The sequence below is a fragment of the Miniopterus natalensis genome, chromosome 4, assembly GCF_054644295.1.
Source record: "Miniopterus natalensis isolate mMinNat1 chromosome 4, mMinNat1.hap1, whole genome shotgun sequence".
Lineage (NCBI taxonomy): Eukaryota > Metazoa > Chordata > Mammalia > Chiroptera > Miniopteridae > Miniopterus > Miniopterus natalensis.
Genome location: NC_142084.1, coordinates 81,135,071 through 81,162,869, shown reverse-complemented (window position 1 = coordinate 81,162,869; position 27,799 = coordinate 81,135,071). Strand labels below are relative to the sequence as shown.

The window sequence follows — 27,799 nt, the reverse complement described above, 5'->3', positions numbered from 1 at the left end:
GCGATGCGCCAGCCTGGCACATTCCCCAGGATTTAACTGAAGGCAGCGCCGCCCGCCGCTGCCCCTCGCCCCTCGCCCCTCGCCCCTCGGGCCAGCCCAGGGGCGCTAAGCCCCTACTCTCTCCGCCCAAGATGCTCGCCCATCGCAACGGTCCGCGGCCAGCGCTCTGATCGCCACAGGAGATTTTTTTTTTTTTTTCTTGCATGAAGCTGGCCTTTTAAACAGAAAAACGGATAAAAAAAAGAAAATATACCCACCCCCAAACGTGCCTCCCCAGCGCCGCAGGGAGCCGGCGGGCACGCTGGAGTTGGCCGCGCGGAGCCCTCGCGGCGCTGTCGGCGGGCAGGGGCCGCTGTCCGTGGTGCTGACACGCTCCGCGGCCGCCGCTGTCCGTGGTGCCCGCGCCGCGCCGCGCCTTCCCCCGGGCTTCCCCGGGCGCCCGTCTCCCACCTCCCCTTAGCATCTGGATTATTTTTTTTCACTAGGCGCTCGCTGGTTTTGTAAGTACCAACTGGGAACATTTTTTTTTTTTTTTTTGGCCCCATAACTCGTGGACTACAAAGCACAGGGACCTGAAAATGTACAGCTTCAATACTCTTCGACTCTACCTTTGGGAGACCATTGTATTCTTCAGGTATGCGATTTTCTACTGACCACATCGCCCTGGTGAAAATGGGGGGAAAGGAGCACGGAGGCTGACTCGGTCCGTGATCCCCTCATTTCGGGGGAGGGGGTGCCGTCTACCGCTGCAATCGGGTCCTTCCATTCCCCCCCCCCCCGCTTCCCCCCCCCCACCAACCCCGCCCGCAGGGTGTCTGGCTTGTGCGTGGAGGTCTGAGACAGTCGTTCCTCTGGCAGCTGTTTACCTGTTTCTTGTAATTTGTTTGTCCTTCCGCCTGCTACCCCACCCCCCGCCCCATCGCGGGCCCCCAGGCCCCCTGCATATTGGCTCTCACTCAGCTGGGGACTTTAAGGGGAAGCTTTAGGAGTTACTCAGTTTAATTAGGACTGCATTCTCTCTAACCGCAGTGCCGAAAACCTCAGCTCTCCCGTCTGGGGGAGCCAAGTGACAACTAGCGGTGACGGGGAAGGTTGCACTCGAACTCACTGGACACAGAACGTTTCATTTTCTCTTCTTTTCTGTTGTTTTCTTTTTCTGCGGGGGGTGGGAGAGTGTTGCTGAGGCTTAGTGCTTGGAAACAATAGTGTTGTGACCTCAGGTTGTAGAGCCCTGAACTTGGGTGCAGGTGGATCTATTTAGAAACAGATTCTGGGAAACATTTCCCTTTTGAAACTTTGACTCTCTCCTCTCCCCCACTCACCTTTCCAAACTCTACTTCGTTAGCTGAAGATCCTGAACTGATGGGCAACTCCTGTTTGTGTTTTGTTCTATAATGTGTGTCTATTCCTGATTCAATAGCTGAGTTCCCCCACCCATTGTCTCCCAGGTTAAAATTTTCAGCCTACAGGCTTAGCATTCTTATGTCAGTACAAGCAAAAAGTGAAAAATCACCTTTTCAGGAAGCATTGAAATAGATAGCCCTTTTGAAACTGAGTGAATCATGCCATCTTCAGAGATGGTTATGATAAATTCCATTTACATGAATTGAAAAAAATTATTCTTCCATGACCTGCAGGGATCATTAATCTTCCTCATTTTAGATGCCTGCCTCTCATGCTTTACCGTGGCACTGGATTAACAGTAATTTGAAAAACCTACTCTAGGTTCCTTTTTAAATAAGTAACCATCAAATATTACTCTCTCCTATCATAAGCCAGCAAATAATTCTTGGGGGGTTTCTTGTTTTGTTTTATTACATTGTAGAGAGCTCTGCATAGGAACTGTTGGTTTGACTAATCTGTCGGTTGATTTATTAAATGAATGATGCTTCCCCCTAGCTTGTGAACATCTACATACAAGCCTTTCTTCGTGTCTTTCTCTTGAGATGAAAAAAAAAAGACCACTCTCCTCCTCTGAGCTACCCAGTGCTAAAGCTTCTAATCCCCAGGTCACATAATTCTTTGATAGGCCAGAGTCCAGCCCACAGCTCAGGATGCAAATAGTCGGGGAGTCAGATAGAAAACAAAAGTGCAACAATCCAGGGCCCTGTGAAATGTAACTACTTTAGGGGCGAAAGGGCAGAAAGTAGCCTCTTGTTTTAACAATATCAAATCCTTTCTCCCCTGCATACATAGTAGAACTGGAAAATGCTGTGGGGGTGAAGCCCTTGGTAACATTTGTATGCAAATTGGCTCTCTGTTTGGCTTATGGAGACAGAACTGAACCAGAGAGATTAAAGAGCAAATTAATAAGGCCAAGCACATCACCACCACCACCCCCAACTCTTTTTTCTTGGTGAACAGTACGTAATGCTTGATTTTATTCTTCCAGACATTGTCTTTCACAAAAGTGAAACAGTTTAAAAGGTTTGCACTGTAGTCATTTTGATAAGGTTATGAATCCACCGTGTTAATACTTTAAGTAAACTGGTGGTAGCCTGTCAGGAAGTACCACTCTGCATCTCTTTCCCCTCCGTGTTTCCAGACATACATGAGCGACAGTGGGCACGGGATATAATTCCATGTGTTTCTAAGGAAAAAAGAGTCATGACTATGGAGAGCTGGAAAGAGATTGGTACCATTGCACTTTCAAAATACAGAAATGGCCACATCATTTGAGGAGTCAAGGTTGTTTCAGGAATGTCCTGAAACATAAAATAATAAAAACGAGAACTGAACTGGAGAAATACCCTCAGCAATTTCTCGGAGAGGTGAAAAAAACAACAACAAGGTTACAAAGAGGAAAAGTATTATCTTCGCCTAACTGACATTTTCATTTCTAACTCTCTCATTTTCTAAATTTTAGGTGAAAATAAGGAAGCATTAAAATCTGGGGGCTCAATAGAATGCGTGGGGGGGGGTGAAAGGAGACTGGCAGCTCCTAGAAGGTTCCATGGGAATCACTCCTCTCCCCCGAGGGACAGGCACTGTGTAGAAAGGAGACAATCCAACCACCCGAGGCACCCAGGTACTTCTTAGACTAAACGATGCCAGCTGCTCACTTGATTGGGGAAATCTGGGGGCCAGGAGAGGAGAGACCCTGGGTAACAGGGGTGCTGCTGCATCAGCACCTAAGCAGCGAGACGGCAGTAATGATGGCAGACGGCATCCGGCGTGCGGGAGGCGGGAACCTCACCCGCGCCGGCACAGAGCCATCGAGGCCTCGGACGGAGCCCAGGGCGAGGGCGGCGAGGGTCCCGGGAGACGGGCTGCATGGCGCTGCGCAGCAGCTGCGTCCCCAGGAGGAAAACGAGGTGGTCTGGCTGAGCGTCCTGCTCCGATATTTGAAAAGCCTGTGGGTCTAAAATTCCAGACGTGCCCTTCTAGGGTCCGATCGCCTAAATTTGTCTCTCTGTTTTTACCGATGGGGAGGGGGCTTTCTATCCAGAAAGACACGTTGTTTTATAGCAGAAATTCATTCCTTTCATGTCAAAGGGAATTTGCTGTGGCTCCCAGAGCCCTCACAGTGGCTTACGGGTGGGAAGGGGCCAGGGCGACCCCACAGTTTCCTCACTTGCTCGGTAACTCTAATAGACCCGTGGCGAATAACCGTGTCTCTCCATCTCGGCACTGTTGGCATTTTGGACTGGATGATTCTGTTATGAGGGCTGTCCTGTGCATTGTGAGATGTTTAGCGGCATCCTTGGCATCACAGCACCCCCTCCCCAGCCGTGACAATCAAAAACCTCTCCAGACACTGCCAAAAATCTGGGGTTGGGGGGCCAAATTGGCTGCAGTTGAGAACCACTGGTATAAAGTGACAACTGTTTAGCCTGCTGCTCTGATGTACTAATTATAACAAGGAAGACAGTCTAGTTTCCCTGAGAAAATGCCCCCCTTGAAACACATAAAGCATCTCAGTGAGGCAGAGAGAGACCTGGCTTGTGCTTGAGAGGGGAATAAAGGCAGAGGAGAGAACCAAGCCTAAACCATGGGTGGCTTTCCCAAAAGACGACAGCTTTTCGGCGTGTGCCAGTTCCATCTGCCATCCCCGTACATGCTTCCCCGCACAGGGTTTTGGACTAAATATGGCGCTCACTTGCTAGGAAAGGTCGCCCAAACCTTGAAGGGAAGATGTTTCTACCACACTAGGGTCAAAGGGAACATGGCAAATAGGTTTCTTTCATATCTCGGTCCTGAAAAACCACCCAGTTGAGAGATAAAGGGGCTTTCCAGAGAAGTGGCCCCTCCGGCTCCCTGGTCTCCCAGCCTGCCAACAGGGCAGGCCGCCGCCTGGACCTTTCCCTCCGGTAGCACAGCTGTAGCCTCCTGACATCTCACCCGCTGCGTCTGGGGCACTGCGGAAAGTGTCCAGGAGCCGCTGAACTGGGCCAAGGCCTTGTTCCTAAGGAAAGAAGCCCCTTGGGCGAGTTTGCAGGGGGGGCCAATCACAGTGTCACTCTACCTTCTTTGGGGGGCTTAGGAACCATGAGAAAGAGAAGACATCATGTCTTGTGTCCCCTTGGGACAGCTTGGACAAGGTCCCTAGACGGGTAAATGGAGCTACGGATTGGCACATACCTTCGGCATAGTCGCAAAACTGACAATGACCTTTCAGGGGGCATTTAGGGAATTCGTTCTTGAGGTCACCTTACGAAGGAGGTCACATCCGGGGGTGCCGCGGAAAGAGCAGATGGGCTGTGATTTGAGAGCCCCCTTTCCAGAGTCAGCTCTGCTCCCATCCTGCAGCACGGCATTGACAAGTCCCTTTCCCTTGTGGGCACTCGGTGTTCTTACCGAATGACTGATTCCGACACCTCTAAGCTCCCTCCAGCCTCACGTGAGGTCTTAATGAGAGGCAGGGGCCATACCCACAAAGGCTCGGGATGAATTTGCTTCACCACTAACACCGCCTTCAGTTCTTGACCAGGCACTGATGTATCATGTGTCCATGTGTCCGGTCCGAAACTAGGTCCTCTGCAGGGGAGACAGAGGTGAGACGCCACAGTCCCTGGCCCTGCGCGAAGGGGAGACCCTGCTCCCCGTAAAGCTACACGAACAACCTTTTCCTCCGTCACAGGCCCGCAGAGCTCCCCTCCAGACAGCCTGTGTGCGTCCTGCGACAGCACATTTATGTGGGCGTCATTAACTTTATTTCCTTCATCAGCTGACAGAAGCCGGAATGATTTCTAAGACGGATGGCTCTGTCTCCCGCCTGGCCATCTTGATGCTGTTCTGCAGGTTTTCTGCTGCTTCAGGCAAAGCGGCCCTGGGTCAAAAGGCAGGAGACCTGGAACCCAGAACATAGCGATTGGCATGACCTTGAGAGGGTTCCATGACCTTTCAGCCTCAGTTTCTCTAGGCGCAAAAATGAAGGGCATCTGCAAATCACTGTGTCTAAAACAAATTTTAGCTGTGCCAGCCAAGAATTATATTTTCCCAATCTCCTCCACAATAGAACAGTTTGGGGTACAGCTATCAGCGAATTTCAGCTATTCCAAGAAAGAGCAACACTAAGTTATATTCAGGCTCAAGGTCTGAAAGAACTGAGGACCTCACTCTCTGCAGAGTTACCTCAATCTGGAAATAATTATTGACAGATCCCATAAATATGTCAGTTTCCCCAGAAAATGCTTTATATGATGAGAAGATGCCTGACCACGATCCTCATAGATGTCCAGAGTGGCCTGAGAAAGAGACCAAAGTTTTCTGTACTTTTATCAGTGCTTCTGTTTGGCTTTTTCTACCATATTATGACTATGTTTTACATTTTTTGTTTACCAAACCCCATTTATAATTAACTTCTTGTCCTTGTCTTTATTAATCAAAGGGCTGCATAACTGCCAGAAATACGAGCATCATAAGATAAGCAATGTCGCCACACTGAGTTGACCCAAGAAAAAACAAAAGTAAAGACAAACATGATGTTTTTAGTTAGTCCGTAAGGCCTTGTCTGAAGTAAATATGCAATATTAGACTCTGAAATGTTTGAAATGGAATTTGAGTAATCATTACTATTTCATGAACCCTCTAGGGACCCAAGGACCCCATTTAGAAAACATTAGATTTTATTTATTCTATATCAGCCCAAGAGAAGAACTGGAGTAAATGGATAGATTAATTTTTTAATGTACATATGCAAACTCTGAGCCAGTGCAATTTCGAACTTTCTGGCAGATCTGTCCAATGGTGAACTGGGCTGCCTCAATGGTAGTGAGGTCCCTGTCAGTGGAGGTGTTCAAGCAGAGACCGGATAGCCACCTTCCAGGAAGGACGCAGAAGAAATTTAAACTGCTTGGGTGGGTTGAGATTTGTAATTTGCTACAGAAAAGTAAATGAAATGTAGGTCAGGGGCAAATCTTCATGATACTTAAGTCCCCTCCTTTCCTGATTCCCAAATTACCATCTGATCTTTGTAAGCTCTCTGAGTCGTGCCATAAACACATACTTACCTGTACCTTTTTCTTCTTTAAAATGGATTTGTATAATGAATAAATGGGGCAATGACCACACACACACACAATACGACGGAGGCTTATTAACAGGAAATCACCTCCGTTATGTAAGAGCCTGGTTGTCCGCAATGAGAACGACCTCAGAGTCAGAGAATGTCAGAGCCAGAGAGACCCCCAGAAATGCACTGGGCCCCCCACAAGTCCGCAGGCACGGCTGCTGCTCACGGGGCTGAGGGCCGCTCGGCCCTGAACTCCTGCTCTCTCCTCAACCAACCCCCGTTAAGCCTGACACACAACTGAAAACACCGCACAGCTGGGCCACAAATCCATTCAGAAAGCACACGCGGGGAGCTGCCCGAGAGGGGCTTATGCCTCTGCTTTGTGCTGCAGGCCCTTACGAGGGGAGCTGAGACCCGACGCTTTAGAAACTCCCTATAAAGGATCCCTTTGTGGTTTTCTGAAGTTGATATTGTCTGAGTCTCCCGAGGCTAATTCAGTGCAATTAGATTACCACTCTCTGCCTTTGAATTCGGCTGCTTTGCAGTGTGCGTTGCTAAATGAGTTTACCGTCTTAACGGGGAGCCGCCGACAGTCATTAATCCCAGCCGCGAAATGGGCAGCGCTGTCTCCTGCCTCACAGCCCGGGCGACCCACAGGCACCTGGAGACGCAGCCTCCGCCCCCCCTCCTCGCAGGGCCTGTCCTCAGCCTCCCACCCCCTCACGCCGAGGAATCCCGCTTGCCTTCAGTGTCTTAGGTACCAACGGAGCCATGGAGCCGCAGGGCAGTTCCCGAATTTGCCAGCTCCCAAATCTAGCTGTGAGGGATCGTAGGGCGCGGTTTCCCCCCGTCATGCTAGACTACTGAGACAGAAGCTCTCAGGGCCGGGGCCCAGAAACCCGTAATGCTAACAAGAGCCTCCAAGGCAGTGCTTTCAAACTCCAGAGTGTGTACCAGTCACCTGAGGATGCCACGGAGATGCTGAGTCAGGCCCGGGGGGCCGGGGGGGGCCTGAGAGTCTGGGCATCTAACAGCCTCCAGGTGACGCTCATGCTCCCCTGGACCAAAGGTACAGCAGGAAGGCTCCAAGTCACCCTGACTCGGGGCCCCTGACGTCCATCAACCCTTTTATTTTGCAGCGAGGGGAGGAAAACTGACTCCCTCAAGGTTATAGAGGGAATAGCAGAGCTGCCACAGCCCTACCCAGTTATGCACGTCCCCCAGGCTTGTCCCCGCACGTCACCTGTACACCCCGTGTGGCCTGGACCCTGCCACTGCATGTTCCTTCCTCAGAAACACAAACATTCTCCGTGACAAGGGCTCCTCGGGGAGTGACCCCCATCCCCCAAACGCTCGCATTCCCACGGCTGAGCACTCCCACTGTGCGACTCTGGGTAGGAGGGGGGCACCTGGAGGATGGGCTTTGACTCCTGGGGCGCAGCGATGAGGGCCTGTCGGGACCGACGGAGTGGATCAGGGGGGTCAGGAGGCCCCGTCTTCCTGCGCACGTGGTACTATCAGCCTTGCGCAGCTGGACACTTACTTAGCACGCCCAGGCGTTCAGAGACTGCTTGCTGCCCACCCTGTGATCTGTGTGACCTCAGACCCATGTCCTTCCTTCTCGGTCTCTGACCTATCGGCCTTCATGCAAAAGCACGTTAGTATCCCTTACATCGAATAGAGCAACTGCTAGGACCTTCGGCCTCTGAGAGCTGCATGCTTATGGCTGTCGCTCCCCAGCTCCAGGGGAACTGGGCAAGGCGGCTGCCACCCTGAGTGCCAGGCAGACGCGCAGCCGCTCGTAGAGGAGCATTTCACAGCCTATAGAGAGTTTTGCGTGCAGGATCCCAGGTGAGCTTCCCAGTCACCTTAAGAAATAGATGCAGAAGAGTGGTTACTACCCCCATTTTAGAGCTGAGAAAACTGAGGCTTGGAGAAGAAAAGAGACTTATCTAAGACCACACTGTTGATGTCAGGGTACAGCCAGGATTCAAATGCAGATCTCCTTCCTCCTCGCCGACCCCACTGCCTCTTGCCCCTTAAAGCTGGACTACACTTACATCCCTGGCCCTGTGGGCAGCACACTGATTCCTCTTCATATGTCCCCCCCAAAGCTCAGCCCCTGAGAGCCGGTGCAGACAGCAGGCAAGCAGCCCTTACCCCTCTGCCTGGGGGTTGCAGGGGCGGGAAGAGGCCCATGAGAGGAGAGCCGAGACTTTCCCATCGGGGCTTTGGTTTGGCAGAGCCAGTTTCTTCCAGTTCTTAGCCAGACGGATATTTCTTTCTCTGTTCTTGGTCATTTTTAACCATACAGTATATGCATACATTTGTTTTTTCTTTCTTTTTTTAGTTATGAATCCACACGTAAGCGTAGAACCCCCTGTGATAGCGATCTCCAGGCCCACCCCAGCTTTCATTGCTTTAGGGAGTGTCCTACTTGATGATCTTCATTTTATTTTTACACACACATGAAGTGATGGTGCACACATTTCAGTAGTTATCCACACATACGTTGGAATATATTGAAATTTATTGAGCTTCATATACTATCAACTGAAATGTGCACGCTGTCATTCATGGAATCACACTGCCCGCGTAATTCTGCAGGTTGCTTTGCTCACGTTTCGACACGTCCTAGGGAACGTTACCCATGGAAGCACAAGGCTCCGCCTCATTCCTTTAACTACCGCGGGACATCTTGTTATGGGTCTCCCGTTGTTTTCCAGCCAGTCCCCTACTGATGGGAATTTACAGTTTTTCTAATTTGTTCTACTGCAATGAGTGTTGCAATGATCACAGGGTACCTGCATCTTTGTGGGCTTGTGTGACATTTTTCTGGGCAGTTAACAGGAACAAGGGATGGGACTGCAGGGGCACAGAGCGTGCACACTTTCCATGTTAATAGATGCTGCAGCAGACGACCTTCCTTCCCCCCTCCCAGTGCTCCGTCTCAGTCTTGACTGCAACGACTCACTAGTAATAACCGTTGCTATTTACTGAGTGTTTATTGAACGCTAGGTACTGTGCCAACAACCCTGGGCCTCATTTCATCATCCCACAGAAGTCCTTAGACACAAGTACTATTATATTCCCATTTTACAGGTGACAAAAATGAGGCATAAAGAGGTTATGTAATTTGCCCAAGGCAAGACAACTAATAAGAGGCAGAGCCAGGATTCAAAAGCAGGTCTGGCTCTAGAAAACATTCTTTTAACCGCTGCACTGCCACTGTTCCTCCAAGAATGAGCCAGGGAGAAGGGTGGTCTCTCCAGATAATCAAGAGCTAATCGTTTGCAGGTGGTTCTAGGTGATAATGAAGTTAACGTACATCTATAAATAGATACGAGTCTCTCATCTCCATCCTTCGCACAGGAGGAAACGGCACTAACTTCCACCCCTCACAGAGGTACCTGGTCAGAGCTCCGTGTAAGGGCGGAAACAGCTTCCTGCAGCCCATCCTTTCTTCTCTGTCCCACCTGCCTTGAGACCAAAATCACTCAACTGAAAAAAACTGTCCAGGTTTATGGGAGAGAATTTCTGGCTGAGTTGGGAGGTCAGGAAGAAGGGAAGCATAATTTCTCGCCTGTTTTAATTTAATTTTTTAATTGCTGGTCCCTAGTACTTAGACCAAAGGCCGCTTCAAGCCTCACACTCTAACCCCAAACACCCAGGACTGAGTGTACCCAGTTTCCCTTCATGTCCAGCGTCGGAGGTCTCAGCACAAGCTCCAGATTTGTCACTCCCCAAGCAGACCCAAAGGGCTTCTCTGAGCACCTCTAGCCGGGAAACCATACCCAGTCCAGACCAAGTTGGGGAGCAAGATGGGGAGAGGCAACTAGGACCGGGCTAGCTGCCCCTTATGATCCTGAGCATCACTCCAGACACGGCCTGTGGGAAGCCCACGCAGCGCTGCCTCAGACACGTTTCCCACGGTTCTCTGAGTGACACCAGAGATGTCTCTGAGTGTGTTCCCAGCAGGCCCATTGCTGGTAGAAGAAAAAAACACAACAGACATAGATGTCTCCTCATATCAACGCTTGAAATAAATTCGCTGGTTTGTTTACATAATAAACATTATACATGTTGGTTATAAAATATTTAAACCACACAGGGAGATATGTTTAGAACTAAAATACAGACAAATCTTACTCCCTGGGGTAAATCACTTAAACAGTTTGGTATTCGTCTTTGCAAATGATTTTAATACCATAATGACAGAACATGAGCGTTTACTATGCGCCTGACATCTTTCTGAAAGTCGAATGTGTATTAACCCATGTAATCCTCAGAACAATCCTATAAAGCATCTACTATTATCACCCCACTGTATGAATGAGGTTCCAGATGAGGAGACAGCTGGAATTCTTTTCCCAGGGCTGCCCAGCTTGGAAAGAGCAGCGCCAGGCTGAGGCCCAGGCAGTCTGGCTCCAGAGGCCTTTGCTTCGCTACAATAGGAAGCTGTTTCTGTCCTACAAAATAGGGTTCTACTCAACGCCGTGTTCTGCAAATTCCCTTTTTTCACCCGTCAATAGCTCGCCTTTGTACACACAGGTCTATCCCGTTCATTTCTGCATTTGTGCTGAGAACGCCAGGCGTTAGCATGACACAGCTCCCAGCCCGCCACCATCCAGCCCGCACTCCCTTCCCAGCTCCTCGACCGCATCCCAGCCCACACTGGACTTCTCGCTGGCCCCTGCAACACACCCATGATTCCTCTCTGTACTTTTCTCACCTGTTGCCTATCCCTCCGAACATCTAGAAAAGCCCCTTTCCTCGCTTCAGCCTTGAAGGACACACCCACACGCTCTGCATCCAAGCTCATTTAATTGTGAATCTTGCCTCTGTCATGTCCATACTCTTGTCTGGGCAGTTAGCTCAGCCTCTCTGACCCTCAAGTTCCTCCTCTTCAAAAATGGGAAAAACAACTTCACGGATGGATAAAGTAAGTTGCCTTCTGAGTGCCTCTTCCAAGCAGAGCCCAGCCCTTCGCAAATGGCTGTTCCCTCTCCACTTCTCCGTGACCCCAGCCTCAGGATCCACCCCTAGCATCACTTGCTCCATGAGGGGCCTCCTGGATTCCTACCCCATCCCTACCCCTAACTGGGCGTGGACTCTCCTTCCTAAGTCCCCTTGGAATTGCAGGCTTTTCCCTCGGCGCTCGGTTTGCTCTAAGTGGCCTTACCTACAATCAAGTGCCCTCCTAACCTTCCTGTGGGATCGCAAGCCCTCAATGGCTAGACACTTAGTGAATTTCTTGGTGCACATGACAGGCCAACAAGAGGACAGGGGCCGATCCCCTGGGGCTACCCAGGGTTTTAACTTGTCCCCCTTCCCCATCATAGGGAGCAGCACCCCCGTGGCTCGTGTATATTAGATATTCAGTGCTCGTTCAGTTGACTTGCTTTGTCCCCATATGCTTGCTCCTCTCCTCTCATTGGCTCCGCAGAAGCCCAGGATCAGAAGGCTCCCAACCAGCCAACCCCAAAGCACTGCTGTGTCTCACCGTGACCCCTTTTTGCTCCAAGAAATGAGTCACAGTGAGAGTGAGCTTGACATGGCAGCTCAGCCCTGGCTCCGGAGCTGCTGCAGTGAGGTGTTCAGGCTCATCCTTGCTGGCTGGCTGAGCAGGTCCAAACTCTGGGCCTCTCAGAGCATCTGAGCCACCACGGACAAGCCTGCCTGCCACCATTACCTGGTCTACAGAGAGGCCCCCTTCCACAGGACAGGGCAAACTTTCTAAAATGGTGTTTCATTGCACAAAAAAACGTGAATTTCATTGGAAATAGTTTTCTTGGTGGGACCTAAACCATCTAGTAGAAAAGTAAAACAAGAGCCAAGGAGAGACTGCACCGTGCCCAGGCAGAGGGGGCTGGGAGGAACTCGTTGAATGTGCCTTAAAATATAAAAAGCTACCCTTCCTGAAAAAGAGGGTGAGATGTTTCGGTAAAAGATGTAATCCCCAGGCTGCCGCAAACTGGGCAGCCTAGAGATTAGGGCAAGACTTCCTCCCCCCACAAGCCCCACTCTGACCGTGTAACCGAATCTCAGTCTCTCCAGCCCTAAAATAAGGTTGGACTATGTAAACACCATGGGTCTTTCCAGCTGCCGTTGCATAATTCTTCAATTAAGTTGGCTCACAAAGGGCCCAGCAGTTAAAAACTCCAGCTTGGGAAGCGGCCAGATACGTTCTAGCATCCTGGTTATACAACCTGCTGTCTGTATGCCTTGGAACAAGACTGTTTTCAAGACTCCTAAGCCTCAATTTCCTCATCTGCAAAATGGCAACGCTGATGATCCCTCCCTGACAGGTCACCCTAAGGATGAAATGGAAGGAGGCCACAGAGCGTCAGGACCTCATGTGGCAAGTAGCGACTGTGCAAAGCAGGGAAGCTGTCCGTGATCACTGTTATAAAAGAGGGGTCGGCGCAAAGCATTGCGGGAGCAGGAAGGGGAGCCTGACTACCTCTGCCAGAGGTGGGGAGACCGTACAGAGCCGAAGACAATCTCATAGGAGTCGGGACATTTCAACTGGGCCATAAAGAATGACTAATTCACCAAGTGGCAAGGAGCGTGCCAAGAGAGGCCGACGCAGCCTGCGGGCTCTCTCTGCTCTCCGCCAGCGGGTCTTTCACCCATGGGAAGCCCAGCAGAGGGGGGATAATTTGTTCGTGATCCAAAAATTATTTACTGAATTCTTACTATATGCCAGCAATTGTTCTAAGTTCTGGGGATAGAACAGTGACGAGCAGAACAGACATGGTCCCTGCTCTCGCCCAACTGAACTCCTAGAGGGGGCTGTAAACCAGGGAACAACTCGGGAAGCTACGGCATTGCAGGCCAAGGGCAGTGCTATCGACCCAGGAGAGCAGGGTAATGCGACAGAACATGGTCCACTGGACGCAGCCCCAGGGCACCTGCATTTCCACTTGAGCCTTAATCGCAGGAGATGGGCAGGTGGAACGAGGGCTGTTCCTTTGCTCCGATGAGGAAACAAACCCTGAGAGCAGCAGTGATTCATCCAAAGTCTAGCCGCCAATAAGTGCCAAAGGCAGGTGGCCTCATTCCACCAGAAGAGCCAAAATATCCGGGATGGAAGACTAAAGGTGGGGGCAGGGAGAAAGTGGCAAAACCGAATGTATAGTAGGATCCCATTTTTATTATTTTTTTAATGTTTTATTGTTCTCATATGGGGGGAAAGTGCAGAGAAATGGACCCAAAACTGTTTATAGTTGTTATTATTTCTTGAGAATGAGACTATGGGGGACTTTTATTTCCTACATTAAATATTTCGGTAATGCTTGAATGTTTTACAATATACATATTGCTTTGGAAAGCTGAAAATAGATTTTTTTTTTTTTTTTTTTTTTTTAAAAAAGGATGTTAGAGAGTGTGGGCACACAATCAAACTCGGAGCCCACCTTCATAAAAGACAAACTGTACCAGGTAGGGAAAAAAAAGGACATTTGGGAGTGATGTGAATCAGAGCCCAGGTTGGTTAAAACAAGTAGAAACAAGCCCAGAGGCTGAGACTGGAGTGTCTGGAGGAAATTTCTGAGCAAGTGGGAGTTGTTTCCCCACTGAAGCCGCTGTGTGGTAAGGAAAATGTCATTGGAAAATGGCAGGCCAGAGTTACATGACAGACTTGAGTATTTAGAACAAGTGATGGATGGGACGTATTTTCAAAAGAAAATAAGAAATAAAAAGGGGAGAAAAACCAGAGGAGGGAGAGAAAGGGGGAGACAGGCCGAGAAGTAAGGAGGGAGGAGCCCTCAACTCGGGTCTTCTCTGGGCTCAGCCAAGAACTGACTCTGTGAGTCTCCTTCCCTCCCCGGAGCACAGTATTCCCGTCTGTGAAATGGGTAGGCGGGCTGTACCGCACGACGTTCAAGGTCGCTCTCAGCTCCATCATTCTAGGCCTGGGGAACGAGGGAAGGAGCAGGAAGAAGGCAGAGGCCCAGGAGGGGAGAGAAACCTGCGTGGGAGGGAACAAATGCTGAGGAGCAGAAAGCAAGGGGAGAAGGGCGGGCCTTCCCCAGAGCAGCCGGAGTCTGCTCATCCTGTTGAAAGTGGAGAAGGGAGGGCTCCCACATCGAGAATTAACGCACATAAAAGCTTCATCCTCAGGCAGCCAACTCCACGTGGGCCCCGTGGCTGATGTCGGCAGGAGCCACAGCTAAAGTCGGAAGGACAGGGCCTGGGAGGAGGGAGGGTGCTGCCCTGTTCCCGGTCTAGGAAGGGGGACAGCCCCCCTCCTGGCCTAACAATGGGCAACAGTGATTAGCATATTCTTGGCTCCGGCAGATGTCCTGGGGGAAAGACTGGAGAAATGTGCCCAGGGGAGCTACCACTGCAACATGACTGCGCTGTGCCCGCGAGGACTCAATCCTGGGAACCGTCAGACAGAGAAAATCCAGGGGCAGAAAAGATCTTCCAAGGTCATTTTCTCCAGCCTCCTGCCTCTACGCATCCCTTCCCTAACCGCCCTGTGCCAAAGGATTTAGCACAGAATGACACTCAGTCCTATTCTCCAATCTTTTCGTAGTTGTCTGAGCCATCCCAGGCCTTGAGGCCCTTGACGACGAAGACAGTGCCTCCAGCTGATTGTTTATACCCTTAATCCCCATGGCACAGTGCTGGGCACACGGTGCGCTCTTCAAACCCAGCTGATCATTGATCAAAAGGGTGAAATGGTTCTAACCTCTCCCCCAATAATATCTATTCTGTGGCTTATCATTTCTGTCCAAACGTCCTTTGGTTTATGCTCCACCGGCCCTGTTTCAGAGCCCAACCTGTCATTTGCCTGAAGGGACAGAACCTGGCAGAGACCTCCCTCTGCAGAAGTGAGGTGGCGCACCAACTCTACAGGTGACCTCTCCAAATCTGTAACTGACCCCAATGGAGAAGTGAATAGATGAGTCGCTATATAAATGAAAACCACAGGGACAAACACAAGACCCTGGGTCATTGTTCACTGAACATATGAGCAACTTCTGAATACCGGGTTCTTGGCTAAGTCATTTATCTGAATGTTTTACCCTTCCCAACAACCCTAAAGTTAGAATTAAGTATTCCTAGCTTACAGGTGAAGAAACGGAGGCTAAGAGAGATGTTAAGTAACTTTCAAGGTCATGCAAGTAAGTAGTAAGGTAGTAAGGTCACAGTGCCAGCCCCCTCCTCAGCTGGCTCATCTGAACAGCGTGCTACTGGGAGTCCAGCCTGTGCGTGAACACTTCCAGCAACAAGAAACTCGCCATCCCCAGAAGGCGGCCTCTTCTGTTACTGGCTAGATCTAATGGTCAAAATAGCCTTTCTTCACGTGTGTTAGGCAGCCCCCTCCCGCTCTGAAAGTCCCGTCCGCTGTCCCTGGTCACCTAGAACAAGCCAGCGGGCTGCTGAAGGTACCTGAACTATGGAATCAGAAAGATCTGGCTCTGTTCCTACCTTGTCACCAACCAGCCATCTAACTTTCAGCCGAGTCACTCCTGCCATCTGTGCCTCAGTCCCCTGCTTATCTGTATAATACAAACACAAATCGGTGCCTCATAAGGCGTTTTGGAGAAAAAAATAAGTAATATTTGCAAAGGGCTTAGCTCAGTGCCTGGCCAATAGTAAATACTCAAAAACGTTATTTTATCAAGTTGAATCCCTCTTCCCCATGACAGCCCAACAGGGATTTGTAAGCAAGGACCTCTCTGTCTGTCTTCTCTGAGCCAAACAGTCAGAGTCTTTAATTATTCCTTACAGGTCAATCTCAAGTTTGTTTACCAGCCCAGTTGTTCCTTTCTGGACCTGCTCCAGCCTGTTAATGTCCCTCTTAAAATGCAGGACCGACGATGGAATATAAACAATTAGCCAAGATTTGAAGTACAGCCCATATTCAGTATTTCCTGCCATACCTGACTCTTTTAGTCTTTAGGTTTTTTTCAAAAGTTCTTCAGAATTACTGGGTGTAACCTAGACTGGCATAAAATCTTAGTAAAAAATATTCAAATCTTACAAACAGAAGCTTTCATTTTTATTTGTATTGGTGGGTAACATACTAAGAGGTCTCTGTGTGCCTGGCACCGGATCAGCATTTGACGCGTATTTGCTCCTTTCACCCCAACAATCCCAGGAGCTCTGTTATTACCCTCACTTTACCAATAAACAGATATGAAGAGGTTAAGTGACTTGCCCAAGATCACACAGCTGTGCCGCAGAATTAGATTCGAGTCTACCATGTACCCTACCTCTCGTATATGGGATGTTTATAGTATGTAAGGACTTTTAGAAATAAAAAATTGAGTATGACACAAACAGAAGACATAGGCAGGGCAATTTAATTTTTTTTTTTAATTCTACGTATAATATTTTATTTCCAAAATGAAATACCTAAATCACCTACAAAGCAATAGAGTTGTAACCGTCCCTCAGTCACTCACTTGCAAAGGAAATTTTCAAAACAAATAAAGTCACACGGCAATTTAATTTTTTAAAAAAGAAACATTATACTATGTGGGGCCATGTACAATATGAACAATTCTTCATACGGCAGACCCCACCTTATAAAGAATTAATTTGCAGTGAGGAGCCGAGTCCTGGGGTGGGGATCAGCTACTTTACACAGTTAGAGCTTTTCTGCCTTAGAAATATTCATACCCTTTGACTCAGCAAAATTTTGCTTCTAGGACATGAGCAGAGGTTTGTGAACAAGTAGGTTTTTCACAGAATAATTTATAATAGCTAAAAATTGAAAATCACATAAATGTCCATCAAGGGAGGGATCGCTAAATGAAAGCTAATACAGCCACACACTGGCATAGGCGGTCATTTATAATCGTGTTTCTAAAGGTTTAATAACAAGAGAAAAATGCTCATTTAGAATCTTCAGTGAAAAACTAGGGAAAAAACTGATTATAATCTTTAGAGGGGGGAAAAACTAGAAGAAATTCACTAACATGTTAACAGTAGGTATCTAGATAATGAAATTTCCAGGTGGGTTTTATGTTTTCCCTTGGACCTTGTGTTTTTCCGATGTGCATTTATTGCTTTAATCATCAGAGGGAAGTGTTTATTTTTTTAAGGGTTGAAGGAATCTGGTCTGAGGGCAGCCAGCCAGCTTGTGGAGAGCAGTTTTTGCCACTGGACAGTCTCCATCTGTGCAGCAGCAATTACTACTCTGTCGCCATCAGATCACCTTAATCCTATTGATTGAAATGCCAAAGTAACACTATTCATTTACTACTTACTAAGAGCACCGCGGAATGATGACCTGAGAGGGCCCTGGTACTCCTCCAGCCTTGGAGATTCAGGCACAAAGCACAGAGAAGCCTCCAGAAGTTCATACATTCAACCCCCATCATGAGCTTAGATCAACCAATCTCTCTTGATCAATAAAAATCACATTGAACATTTGCAATTTGCCAGGCACCAAAGTGAGCGCTGCGGAAGAATGGCTGATTCTTCACAGCAACCCTCTGAGCTGCCCGTTTAACAGACGCAGGAGCAAAGGCGGGCAGGACGGGGAACGTGGCCGAGGCCACACCGCTGGTAAATGGCAGAGGCTGGCCTTGATGGGGGTCCGTGTGCTTCGCCCTGAAGCATGCATGCCCGTTTCGGTCCAGAAACGGGTTTTTCACTGCGGAGCGTCTTACGCTTCCTTCAACATGATTTCAATAGTAATTTATAAATTAAGACAGGAGGTATCTACACTCAGTGGGTGAAGAACCTGATGCTTAAGTATAGCAGAGGACTTGCTCAAGGTCACACAAGAAAGGATCAGAACGGGCAGGCGTCAAGGCCGGGATTCCTGACCCCACATCCACAGCTCGTCCCATCCCCCAGGCTGCTTCTCCCCGCCTCTGTGACATGCGACAAGCAGCAGGAGGCAGCGGAATTGGGAGCCTTTGTTTGGAACCCCCGTGAGCTACAAAGGGGTGGCCCTTGCTGGAGGATCCTGAGTCACAGGGGAGCAAGGAAAGAAACCCCAGGAGGAAAAAAAGATTCAGCAGGAGCCCCTGCAATCCTTTCCCCATTAGCCCTCTGCATCCTAAAGCCAGACGGGGCCCTGGCCACAGCACCCTGTCCTCCCCTCGTCATCCGTGGGCCTCTCTTCCTCTCACCTCATTGAGGCCTGGGGCTTCACTCACCGTCTCCGTAAATACTCCTTCCAGAGGCTCATGCTAAACCCAGAGCAGCAGGAGCTTGAAACAAGGCATGCCCGAGCTGAGCGAGCTGCCCCAGCACATCTGAGCGGCCGCTCCACGCCTCCTGCCAAAATCTACCTCGTTCAGATCCATGAATCGACTCTGCCACCCGAGCACCTTGATTAAGTCGCTTACCCTCAGTTTAAGCCTCAGTTTCCTCATCTGAAAAATAGGAAAGAAACTGGCACCTACTTCCTAGCGTGGTGGGTGGATTAGTAAGCGCGCGTGGGAAAGCTCTGCGCGGCCCCTGGAAGGTGCGCAGTCGTTGGAAGCCATCGCTACGATGGTTAGTTATCTCTAAGTCTGCTCCTTCATCCACAAAATGAAGATGATGGTCCCCACGGACATGGTGGAGTCATCCTAGAGGCATCCATGATAGTAGGGGCTCAAGAAATGTCTTTTTTTTTTTTTTTTTAATGCACAAGATCACCAGGTCCCATAATTTTAAGGCTCTTCTACCTACTTCTTCTACTTGGGGACCTGCTGAGTGAGACAAAGAAGTGCCACCCCGCTGAGCAGAGCTGCAGCTCTGTGTCACAGAGAACTCAGGGAATCAACGGAGGGATAGACTGTTTAGAGAGTGATTAGAGCCCCAAGCTTCTGCAAATTTTGTATTTACATGCAAATACCCACTTCAGCTAAACCCTCTCAGCTCACAGATGAGTGTTCTCTTTCTGAAGACTACTCACTCTGTTTATTTATTTATTTCGTATTGACTGTAGAGAGAGAGGGAGGGAGAGAGAAAGAGAGACAAACATCAATCGGCTGCCTCCTGTCTGAGCCCCAAAAGGGGATTAAACCCACAACCTCAGTATGTGCTCTGGCCAGGAATCGAACCCCCAGCCTTTGGTGTATGGGAGGACACTCCAACAGACGGAACTGCCCGGCCAGGGCTAGTCACTCAGTGTATTAAAGGCAGCTTCAGGTTTTAATCCAAGTTGTTCTTTCTACAACCTAAAGTCATTTTTTCTTCCGTGTCCTGTGAGAATGATTTATTTTCTCAACATTCTCCTTTGAATCAGTCTCTTGGATGCTTGAGGACCACACGCATGGTCTGCACTCTTAAAAAAACGTGTTTTCTCTGGGACAAATAGCCCATTTTGCTGATGTATTTCCTATGGGTCCACTGCAACCCGGCTTCTTTTTCACTATAGATTTGAACTAGTATAGACTTGGGAGGGGAAAGTGATACGTTTTTGTTTTGTTTTTTTAATAGGGCCCAGATTCAAGCACTTACTTGTGTTCACGTAGGTGTCCCTCTATTAGTTTGGGAGCTCTAGGAAAGCAAAGATTGTGACATATTCATTACCGATACAGTTAAGAGGGAAGTCTGTGGGGTCAGGGGTGCCTGGATAAGTTATTTCAACTCTATGAACCTCAGTTTCTTCATCAGTAAAATGGGAGTAATGATACCCAACCCGTAGGATTCCCTTCAGGATTGCACATTGCAGGGAAAGCTCTCAGCGCAATGGCCGGTGCTGTGTAACCACTCGCTGAGGGCTAGCCGGGGTTGCTTTATTATGTATGTCCTGCTCGATCACCCAGTGCGATCCGTGACATACAGTAGGCACCCATGGTTATTCCGGATAAATAAGTAAATAAGTGAAGTAATAAGTTAATGCTGTCTCCAATGAAATGAAGATTGCCTCAACGCGCCCAGGGAGTGGACAAGGTTGACAGGCCTGAGAAGGAAGAGAGTTTCCTTCCACAGCATCTGTAAAAGCACCGTGAGCTTCTGCCATTCAAACAACACCTGCAAGGCCCCGGCCGGGTGGGTCAGTTGGCTAGAACGCCCTCCCGATACACCAAGGTTGCGGGTTACATCCCTAGTCAGGGCACATACAAGACTCAGCCAAGGAATGAATAAATCAGTAGAACAACAAATCGATGTTTCTCTCTAAAAAAACCACCTGCAATTGGTAACGGCGAGGTGTATTTTAAAGATGAGTGAACTGAGGGGGAGGAAAATAAAACGAAAGGCAAACTGACTACAGAGAAATTCTGAGAGACGACTCAATATACCATTCAGGAGGGTTCGCCCACCCCCCTTCCTGTCTTTTGGAAATCACTTGCATAGTCAAGCGGAAGGTGCCCCAGAGCAGATCTGGAGACCTCGGTCACGTTCTGGCCCTGCCACCGGGGGCCCTGAGCAGGCCTCTTCGCCTTTCAGGCGAGCCTCTGTGCCATCGCCTGTCCATGGAGACGCTGCCATGGGGGCGGTGTGAGGGCCCAAGGCAGTGATGGGTTTGGAAGTGCCATATAAACTGAGGGCGTTATTGGTGTGGCAGTGATCATAACACCCCTCTCAGCCCATGCTTCCCAGCTTCCCGAGCTCCGTGAATTCTCACTTGTAGCTCCAAACAGTCAAGCAAACATGTATATCGTGAACTAGTGCAGCTCCTCAGAGGGACTCTGCAAATCACTATCACTTGGAAGAGTCAATAGAGTCTAGTGGTTAATAGTGCGGGCTTCAGAGACCAGCTGGCTGGGGAGCTCTGCCCTTTATGAGCTGTGCGACCTCAGCGAAATCTCTGAAAAAGCAAGTGTCCCTTTCCTTGCCTGTAAAGCGGAGGTAATGATGTCATCTTCATAGGACTGCTGGGAAGATTGAATACAGTGACATATCTAAAGTACCCAGCACACAGTTAGTATTAAGTGAATGGCAGCTATTACTATCATTAGCTAATATCATGTCTATATCTGTTTTCTTCCAATTGTTATTTCTCCTCAATATTTATATTCCCAGGTCTCTGCAACCTCAAATGACCAATCCCTGCTGATTAATGCAATCTTTTTTTCCCAAAACTTTATGTCCAGAAGCCCTGAGCTCTATTCTCTGTAAAGACATACTTTCCCAGTGAGATTTATCTGATTAAGAAGAAAGCTGCATTGAAGGTAATGAGAGCCATTTGCTCTCCTGTCCAGCTCGTGGGATGCATGCTGATTATGCGGGGCCTGCCGAGAGCTTCTGCACTCAAGCCTCTGAAGAATCCCTCACACTGTAACCCATCTGGGGGCCTTCTTGGTGCCTACAGGCTTAAGCCAAGAAAGTCAGAGGCATAGAGAATGTCCCCGAGTGAGACATATAGGGATGGTCAGGGCAAAGTGAGATGGTCATTGTAGAATTGTAACTAGTGACCTAAGGGGAAGAAGTGTAAGGTTCATGAGCAGACAAAGTTGGACCCAGCCCACTGGTCTGAGTCATTCCGTGGGAGGCTTATGGAAAAAGAATAGCATCTCTTCTTGTTTCCCTGCCTTGGATTTTCCCAGAGGATATCAGGTATGTTCCCCAGGGGCTGGCGAAAGGTATCAGGGCCAGAATTTGGGGCTTTTTACTCCAGTCGAATCACATCACCGATGCCAAGTACCTGTACGGCTAAGTTCAACCTCCTCTGGAATACACGGTGTAGATCACCCATTTAACAAATATTTATTGATCCCTGAGCATGTGCCAGGCTCTGTGCTTCATGAAAACCGTATATATTAAGAGCCTGGAAAGAAGCTTGCAAAAATCACTCTTTCGGGGTCTCGTCTACGTGACACCTAATTGCCCCCGTTCCAAGGGAAAGGAAGGTTAGGGAGCTGAAGGCTGAGCTTGAGCCAGAAAGCACCCAGGGCTGCCACGATTCCATGTTAAATGTAATGGTGTTTTTTGCCACCAAACAAGAAAATAAAAGCAAAGCCTTTTGGAAATAAAGTGAGAGGCTGTGAGAAGTAGAGACTCCCTCTCCAGGTGAATACATGTGGTTATCTTGGAAATTCTACCCTCGACAGACTGGGTTTGAGGGTCCAGGATGCTGTAGCAGGGCCAGGACTAGGGTGAGGCTGATGAACCAAGTGAACCAGGGCACAGCACTTACGGAGGCGCTCGTTCCCGGGCCCTGCGAGTGCAGGGTTGCCCCTTGCACCCCCTGAGGGGGTGCGCCTCCTAACATTTTGCTAGGCACCTCAGTCTCCTCCCCTTCCTGCTGGCTCTGCTTCCTGGAGATGAGGAAACTGAGGCAGGAGAGTTGGGGGATGGAAAGCTAGCCAGAGGAGCTGGCTGGAAGGGTGCTAAGGAGTAGGAGGGGTCCCCAGAGAACCAGACTTGCCTGGGGGCAGGGGAAGAACCAGATGGAAGGATCCAAGATTTTATTTTACTGCAGAAAAGAATCATATTCAAATGCATGTGATTTTTACCCAGATAAAAATTCTTTATAGGAAGTGGATATAGCTGTGGGAGGTGGGAGATGAAGGGGGGAGGATGTCTTGTTCCCCAGGAGAATTGGGCTCAGAGCATGACAACTGTGACATTCTGCTCCCAGGGGTGCTTAGCAGATCACAGAGTGAGAGTAATAAAATGTCAGGCACTCCCGGGTCAGCCTAAGCCCCTTACTGCAATCAGATAAAATCCAAATTGCACAGCTGGCCGGGGAAAGCCAGAGGTTGACCTAAGGGTACAACTACTTCCAACCCACAGGCAAAGCTGAGGGTCACAGCAGGGCCCACACTGCACAACAACCCAAAAGTCCCTGAGTGTCAGAGCCAGGGACAGGACACTGGTTCAGTCCATAAGGCCAGAGAGAGCCAGCCTCTCTTGGCCCCACCCTTGCTAGGAGCCTGGGACACCGAGCCCTCCCCATCACCTTTCTGTTCCTTCCCCGAGGACAGCCCACAGGCAGGAGAAATCTTTCTTTCCCAAATATATGCAACATGAACAGTGGCAAATGTTGGGTATTTCTAAATTTGCACAAAGACTTAATTAATAAAACTCAGAAAAATTACCTGATCTATGTCCCACCTCCCCGCAAATTCTGCCTTCCTCCTGGGAACCACCACAGCAGTCCAATTATGCCACCCAGACTGGGTGGCAACCTCTTATAATTGTTTCTGTGCCTCATCTATTCTACCTGCTGAACTATAAACAATTAGAGGGCAGAGGCTATTCATCCACTAATGATGACTGATCGCTGCTACCTTCCAGGCACTGAACAAGACAGGCTCAGGCTCTGCCTACATGGAGGCAGAGACCTATCTATCTGTGTCTCCCCACGGTGCCTTATGCATATAGCGGGTGCTTAATAAGTCAGAAGGATCCGAGGCTTTTCGAGCAGGAGAGCCCACAGAAATGAGACAAGCCACCACTCTGCAACCTGGTCCCTTGACAGAGAGCAGTGACCCATCCTGCTACCCTTTCCTGCTGGCTTGAATGCAGAACCCTTCTCTGAACAGCCACTGCCATCGTGGAGTAGGCACGCAGGTGAACTGTTTCCTGTGCCTCACCTAATCCCAAACTGCCATTTCACAGGAGAAACTGAGGACCGTCTGGGAAAAAGAATTCACCAAAGACCACACAGAGAGTTAGAAATAGAGCCAAGGCTACCCCCCGGTTTCTAGGCCCCCACCTTCGTGGGTTTTCCTCTATTCTACAGTGACCTTCATAATTGTGTAGTAAGTAAATGCCCATGAAAACACAGGGATCACCTTCAAACGACCTTGACTAGTTGACCAGGTACTTTCTGCACAAAATAAGTACCAGCTTATTGGACTACCTCTCTGCCAAAGCACAGGGAACAGATGTTCTAGCCCAAGTCAGAGGGCAAGTTGCCTGGAAACCAGATGGGCCACCCACCATTTGGAGGTGTCTTTGGAGGGTCCATTTCTCAAGCTTGGCCAGGCCACAATTCAGTTAACCAGAAACAACTGAGAAGCCCAGATGGATTATTTTTACTGCAAAGGGATTAGGAAGGTATAATCTTCCCTTGTCTTTCAGACCAACTATAAGGACAGAGACCCAGGGTCCAGCCCTACTACTTCCTACCCCACTGGCTCGGCGTTCCTCATCTCTAATCATTGTTTCTCTCTCTCTCTCTCTGTGTCTCCGTGTGTGTCTCTCATTCTTTCCTTCTCTCCCCTCTTCCCTCCCTCATACCCACACTAAACTTCCAGTTCTCCAAGTCCTCTCTCACCTCCAGACTTTACACATGCTGTTCCTTCTACCCACAACACTCTTCCTCCCTATTTCTTCCAGGCCAACTTTATTCCCAGCCTTCAAGCCCCTTTCTCCACAAGCCTCTTAGGAACCCCGACTCTTCCACCAAGTGCAGTTGGGTGCCTGTCCTCTCTGCTCACTGAATCCCTCGATTATAGCACTGGCCAGACCTCAGACACCTCCACTTGCACACTTACCTCTTCCTCCCCCCAACCCCACCTCCCTTCCCTTCTAGGTCTGCACCTCCATGGCCCTCCTTTGGTTTCCTCAGCCTCTTGCTCTGCCTTCTCCCCTCACCTTGCCTTTCCTCCCCTCTCCTACCCCGACCTCCTGACTTCTCTGCCCATTGTGAACTGAGGAGGTGGAACAGGATGGGGAGATCCCCTCTGCTGACCCAGAATGGTTCTTGGGGGTGTGTGCCATGCGGAGTGTGACTGAAACTGTTTCTCCCCAGTACCATCTATTGCCACCCCCAGCTCATTTGAAATTCAGATTGACAGCTCCATATTGATTCCCTATTTCCAACTGATGTTGCAACTGGAGTATGAGAACCTGAGCATTGACCTGGCCTTTCTTCCAACAAATCCCTGAAAAATGAGTTGTTCCGCTGGGGAGAAATCTTGAGTCTGTATGGGGAAGAACCACACTCACATTCCCCCAAAGGGGTCCAGACAAATTCAAATCCCAAGACCAGATGTGTAAAAAAGAAACAATAATAAAGACTAATAAAATGATGATTTAGGGTCAGTAGGACTCTTAGAGATTATTCTAATCCTCTCATTTTATAGCTTGGGAAACTGAAAGCAAAAAAAAAAAAGGGGGGAGTGACTCACAGAAGGTCGCACAGCATCCACTTCACTGTGTGACCCTGCCTGCCCTGTGTGTCCCCCCCACCCCCATGGAACCTCACTCCTGGGCCTTTCCAAGACCTCTCACAAGGAGTCAAAACAGGTCACTGCCCTGGCTGGTGTGGCTCAGTGGAATGAGCATCACCCATGCACCAAAAGGTTGCTGGTTTGTTTCCAGGTCAGGGTACACGTCCGGGTTGTGGGCTTGATCCCCGGTAGGGGGAATACAGGAGGGAGCCAATTGATCTCTCTGTCTCTCTCTCCCTCGCTTTCTCTCCCTTCCTCTTCCTCTAAAATCAAGAAAAACTTTTTTATTTTTAATCTGAGGTCCTTTAAGTACCTAAGTCTCCTAGTATGACAAATTCCCTAGCTAAAAGATGCTATAGATAGTTTAACCCTCCGTCCGGTCAGCTACCGTAATAGGCCTTCTCTGCAAAGGGCGGAACATTTGGTCCCAGGAGACCTCACCTTCTTTCTGGAAACTACTATTAATCAAATCCATCTAAACCAAGTCTGATTCACTACATTGCATTGCAGTAATCGCTGAAACAATTTGCATCATTTCCCAATACTTGTAGAGGGTCAGCAAATCCTGACAATCACGCTTCATGTCCCGGCTCCACTCCCAGCTTCTCTGTCCAGTAGCTCTGAGCCTATGAGCAGACGGTTAATTCAGCACATGTAGTGGCTCCAACTGCGCAGCGAGGCCCGTTAGTGCCTGTTTGCTCTGCACAGGTGCGCGGAGCACAGATTTACTACAGGGGGCCTGGAACGAATTCTGTGCAAGGTACCTAAATATAGACAGAAAGGTGCCGCGACTGTCAAGAGGAGGGGTGTGGCTATTTTGACATTAAAATGGAACCTCTGTCATTCCAAAGAATTGGGGAAATTTTGGAGCAGGGCAGAGTAAGAGATGGAGAGTGATTTTAGGTGGTTCACACGCTATAACGGTGAATTATTACTAAACCAGTCTCTTTCAGTTCTTCTAGTTATCTCAAGGAGAAAGTCTGGGTCCCTAATACCTTTCCTCCGCTTGAGGTCTTCCCCTGGGACTTGGGGCAGCCCTACTGGCGATCAGCAGCATTTACATAGCATTTTAAATTCCTCTTTTCGTATTGTTTTTATTGTATTCATTGCAGTGGTTGTTTCTATCACGGCAAGTAGCACTGGTTGTTCCTTTGTGAATAGTGTGATAGAAAGTTCCCTTTTTTAAAAGGGTAAGTTTAAAAGAAACAAGGCAATTGAGAAACTACTGGTACATGATACATGACAGAGTCTGGACTGGAGATACCTCCAAGTTTCGAAAACTACCGTCAATCGCCTGACAGAGCAGAGGCTCATTTGGTAATTTCACAACAATTTCTGCTCCATTTTTAGGTGTGATAAATCCAGAGTTTGTGTATAGTTGCTGGAAGTCAGACACATGTTTAGATGTTCTTGGATATAACAGAACGTAACAAGCTTAAAAAGCAAATAGTAACAATAGCAGCTATCGTGATTTCTCTTCTTTACCATTTATGAAGGGCTTTGCCACTCATGGTAGCCCTGGGTGAGTCAGCACCTGAAAAGGTGTGTTCTGTCCTGCTCTCATTACAGCACTGTGTGGCCTGAGGCCAGTTACTTAACCTCTCAGGGTCTCCACCTTCTCCAGCCCAGCTCACCCCACCAGGCTCTTTAGTGAGTCAATGGCCAGGTGAACAGACTGCAAATGCCTTGCAGACACTTGAGCTCAGATAACCAGAGGACGCTCCAGCGCTGGGGAGGATTCAGGTATTAAATGGCACCTTTTGCTAATAGCAAGTGGTAAGGGATAATTTGGGGGAATTCATTCTCTCCCTGCGCCGCCTAATAGGATTCAGGCTTATGAAAGAGGCCTAGGGGCCAGGAGGCCGCTCGCGCTCCGGGAACTGCCGGGAGGGAGGACTACGTTCCACAATCTTATTATCTGAGGGGAGGGGCTGGGCACAGAACAGGAGCCTGGGCAAGCTTCATAACTGCCACTCCTGGAGAGGTTCTAGAAGTGAATTACAGCAGCAGAAAAGCTGTCAATCACCAGCTGCCTGCCTGTGGTCCCCTGTGCTCACACCAGAGCCGCAGAGCAGCCATGAGGCTGGTGCTGAATGGAGAAGAGGCTGGGGGTGTGGTACTTAACTACCTGTGGGCCACGGAAGGCACCTGGTGGGACTTCCCAGCCATGTGAGGTCTGTGGTGCAGCTGAAAGCATGGTGGGACCAGGAGAAGTCCCCAGACTGGTGCTGAACTACTTCAAATACACACACACACACACACACAGAGCAAGACAATATATTGAGTGGCTGCTCTGTTTCAAGAACTGCCCTAG

The 27,799-nt window shown here is 49.1% G+C and overlaps 1 protein-coding gene across 2 annotated transcripts in view; it reads left to right on the top strand.

Annotated features, from left to right (window-relative positions):
- Positions 1-578: 578 nt before the first annotated feature.
- The window catches only part of GLRA1 (glycine receptor alpha 1), a 64,185-nt gene continuing 36,964 nt past the window's right edge, over positions 579-27,799 (top strand). For both annotated transcript variants that reach the window (XM_087816088.1, XM_087816087.1), the window contains exon 1: positions 579-634. In XM_087816088.1, coding sequence (XP_087672214.1) covers positions 579-634 — 56 coding nt within the window. The remainder of the gene's footprint in view (positions 635-27,799) is intronic.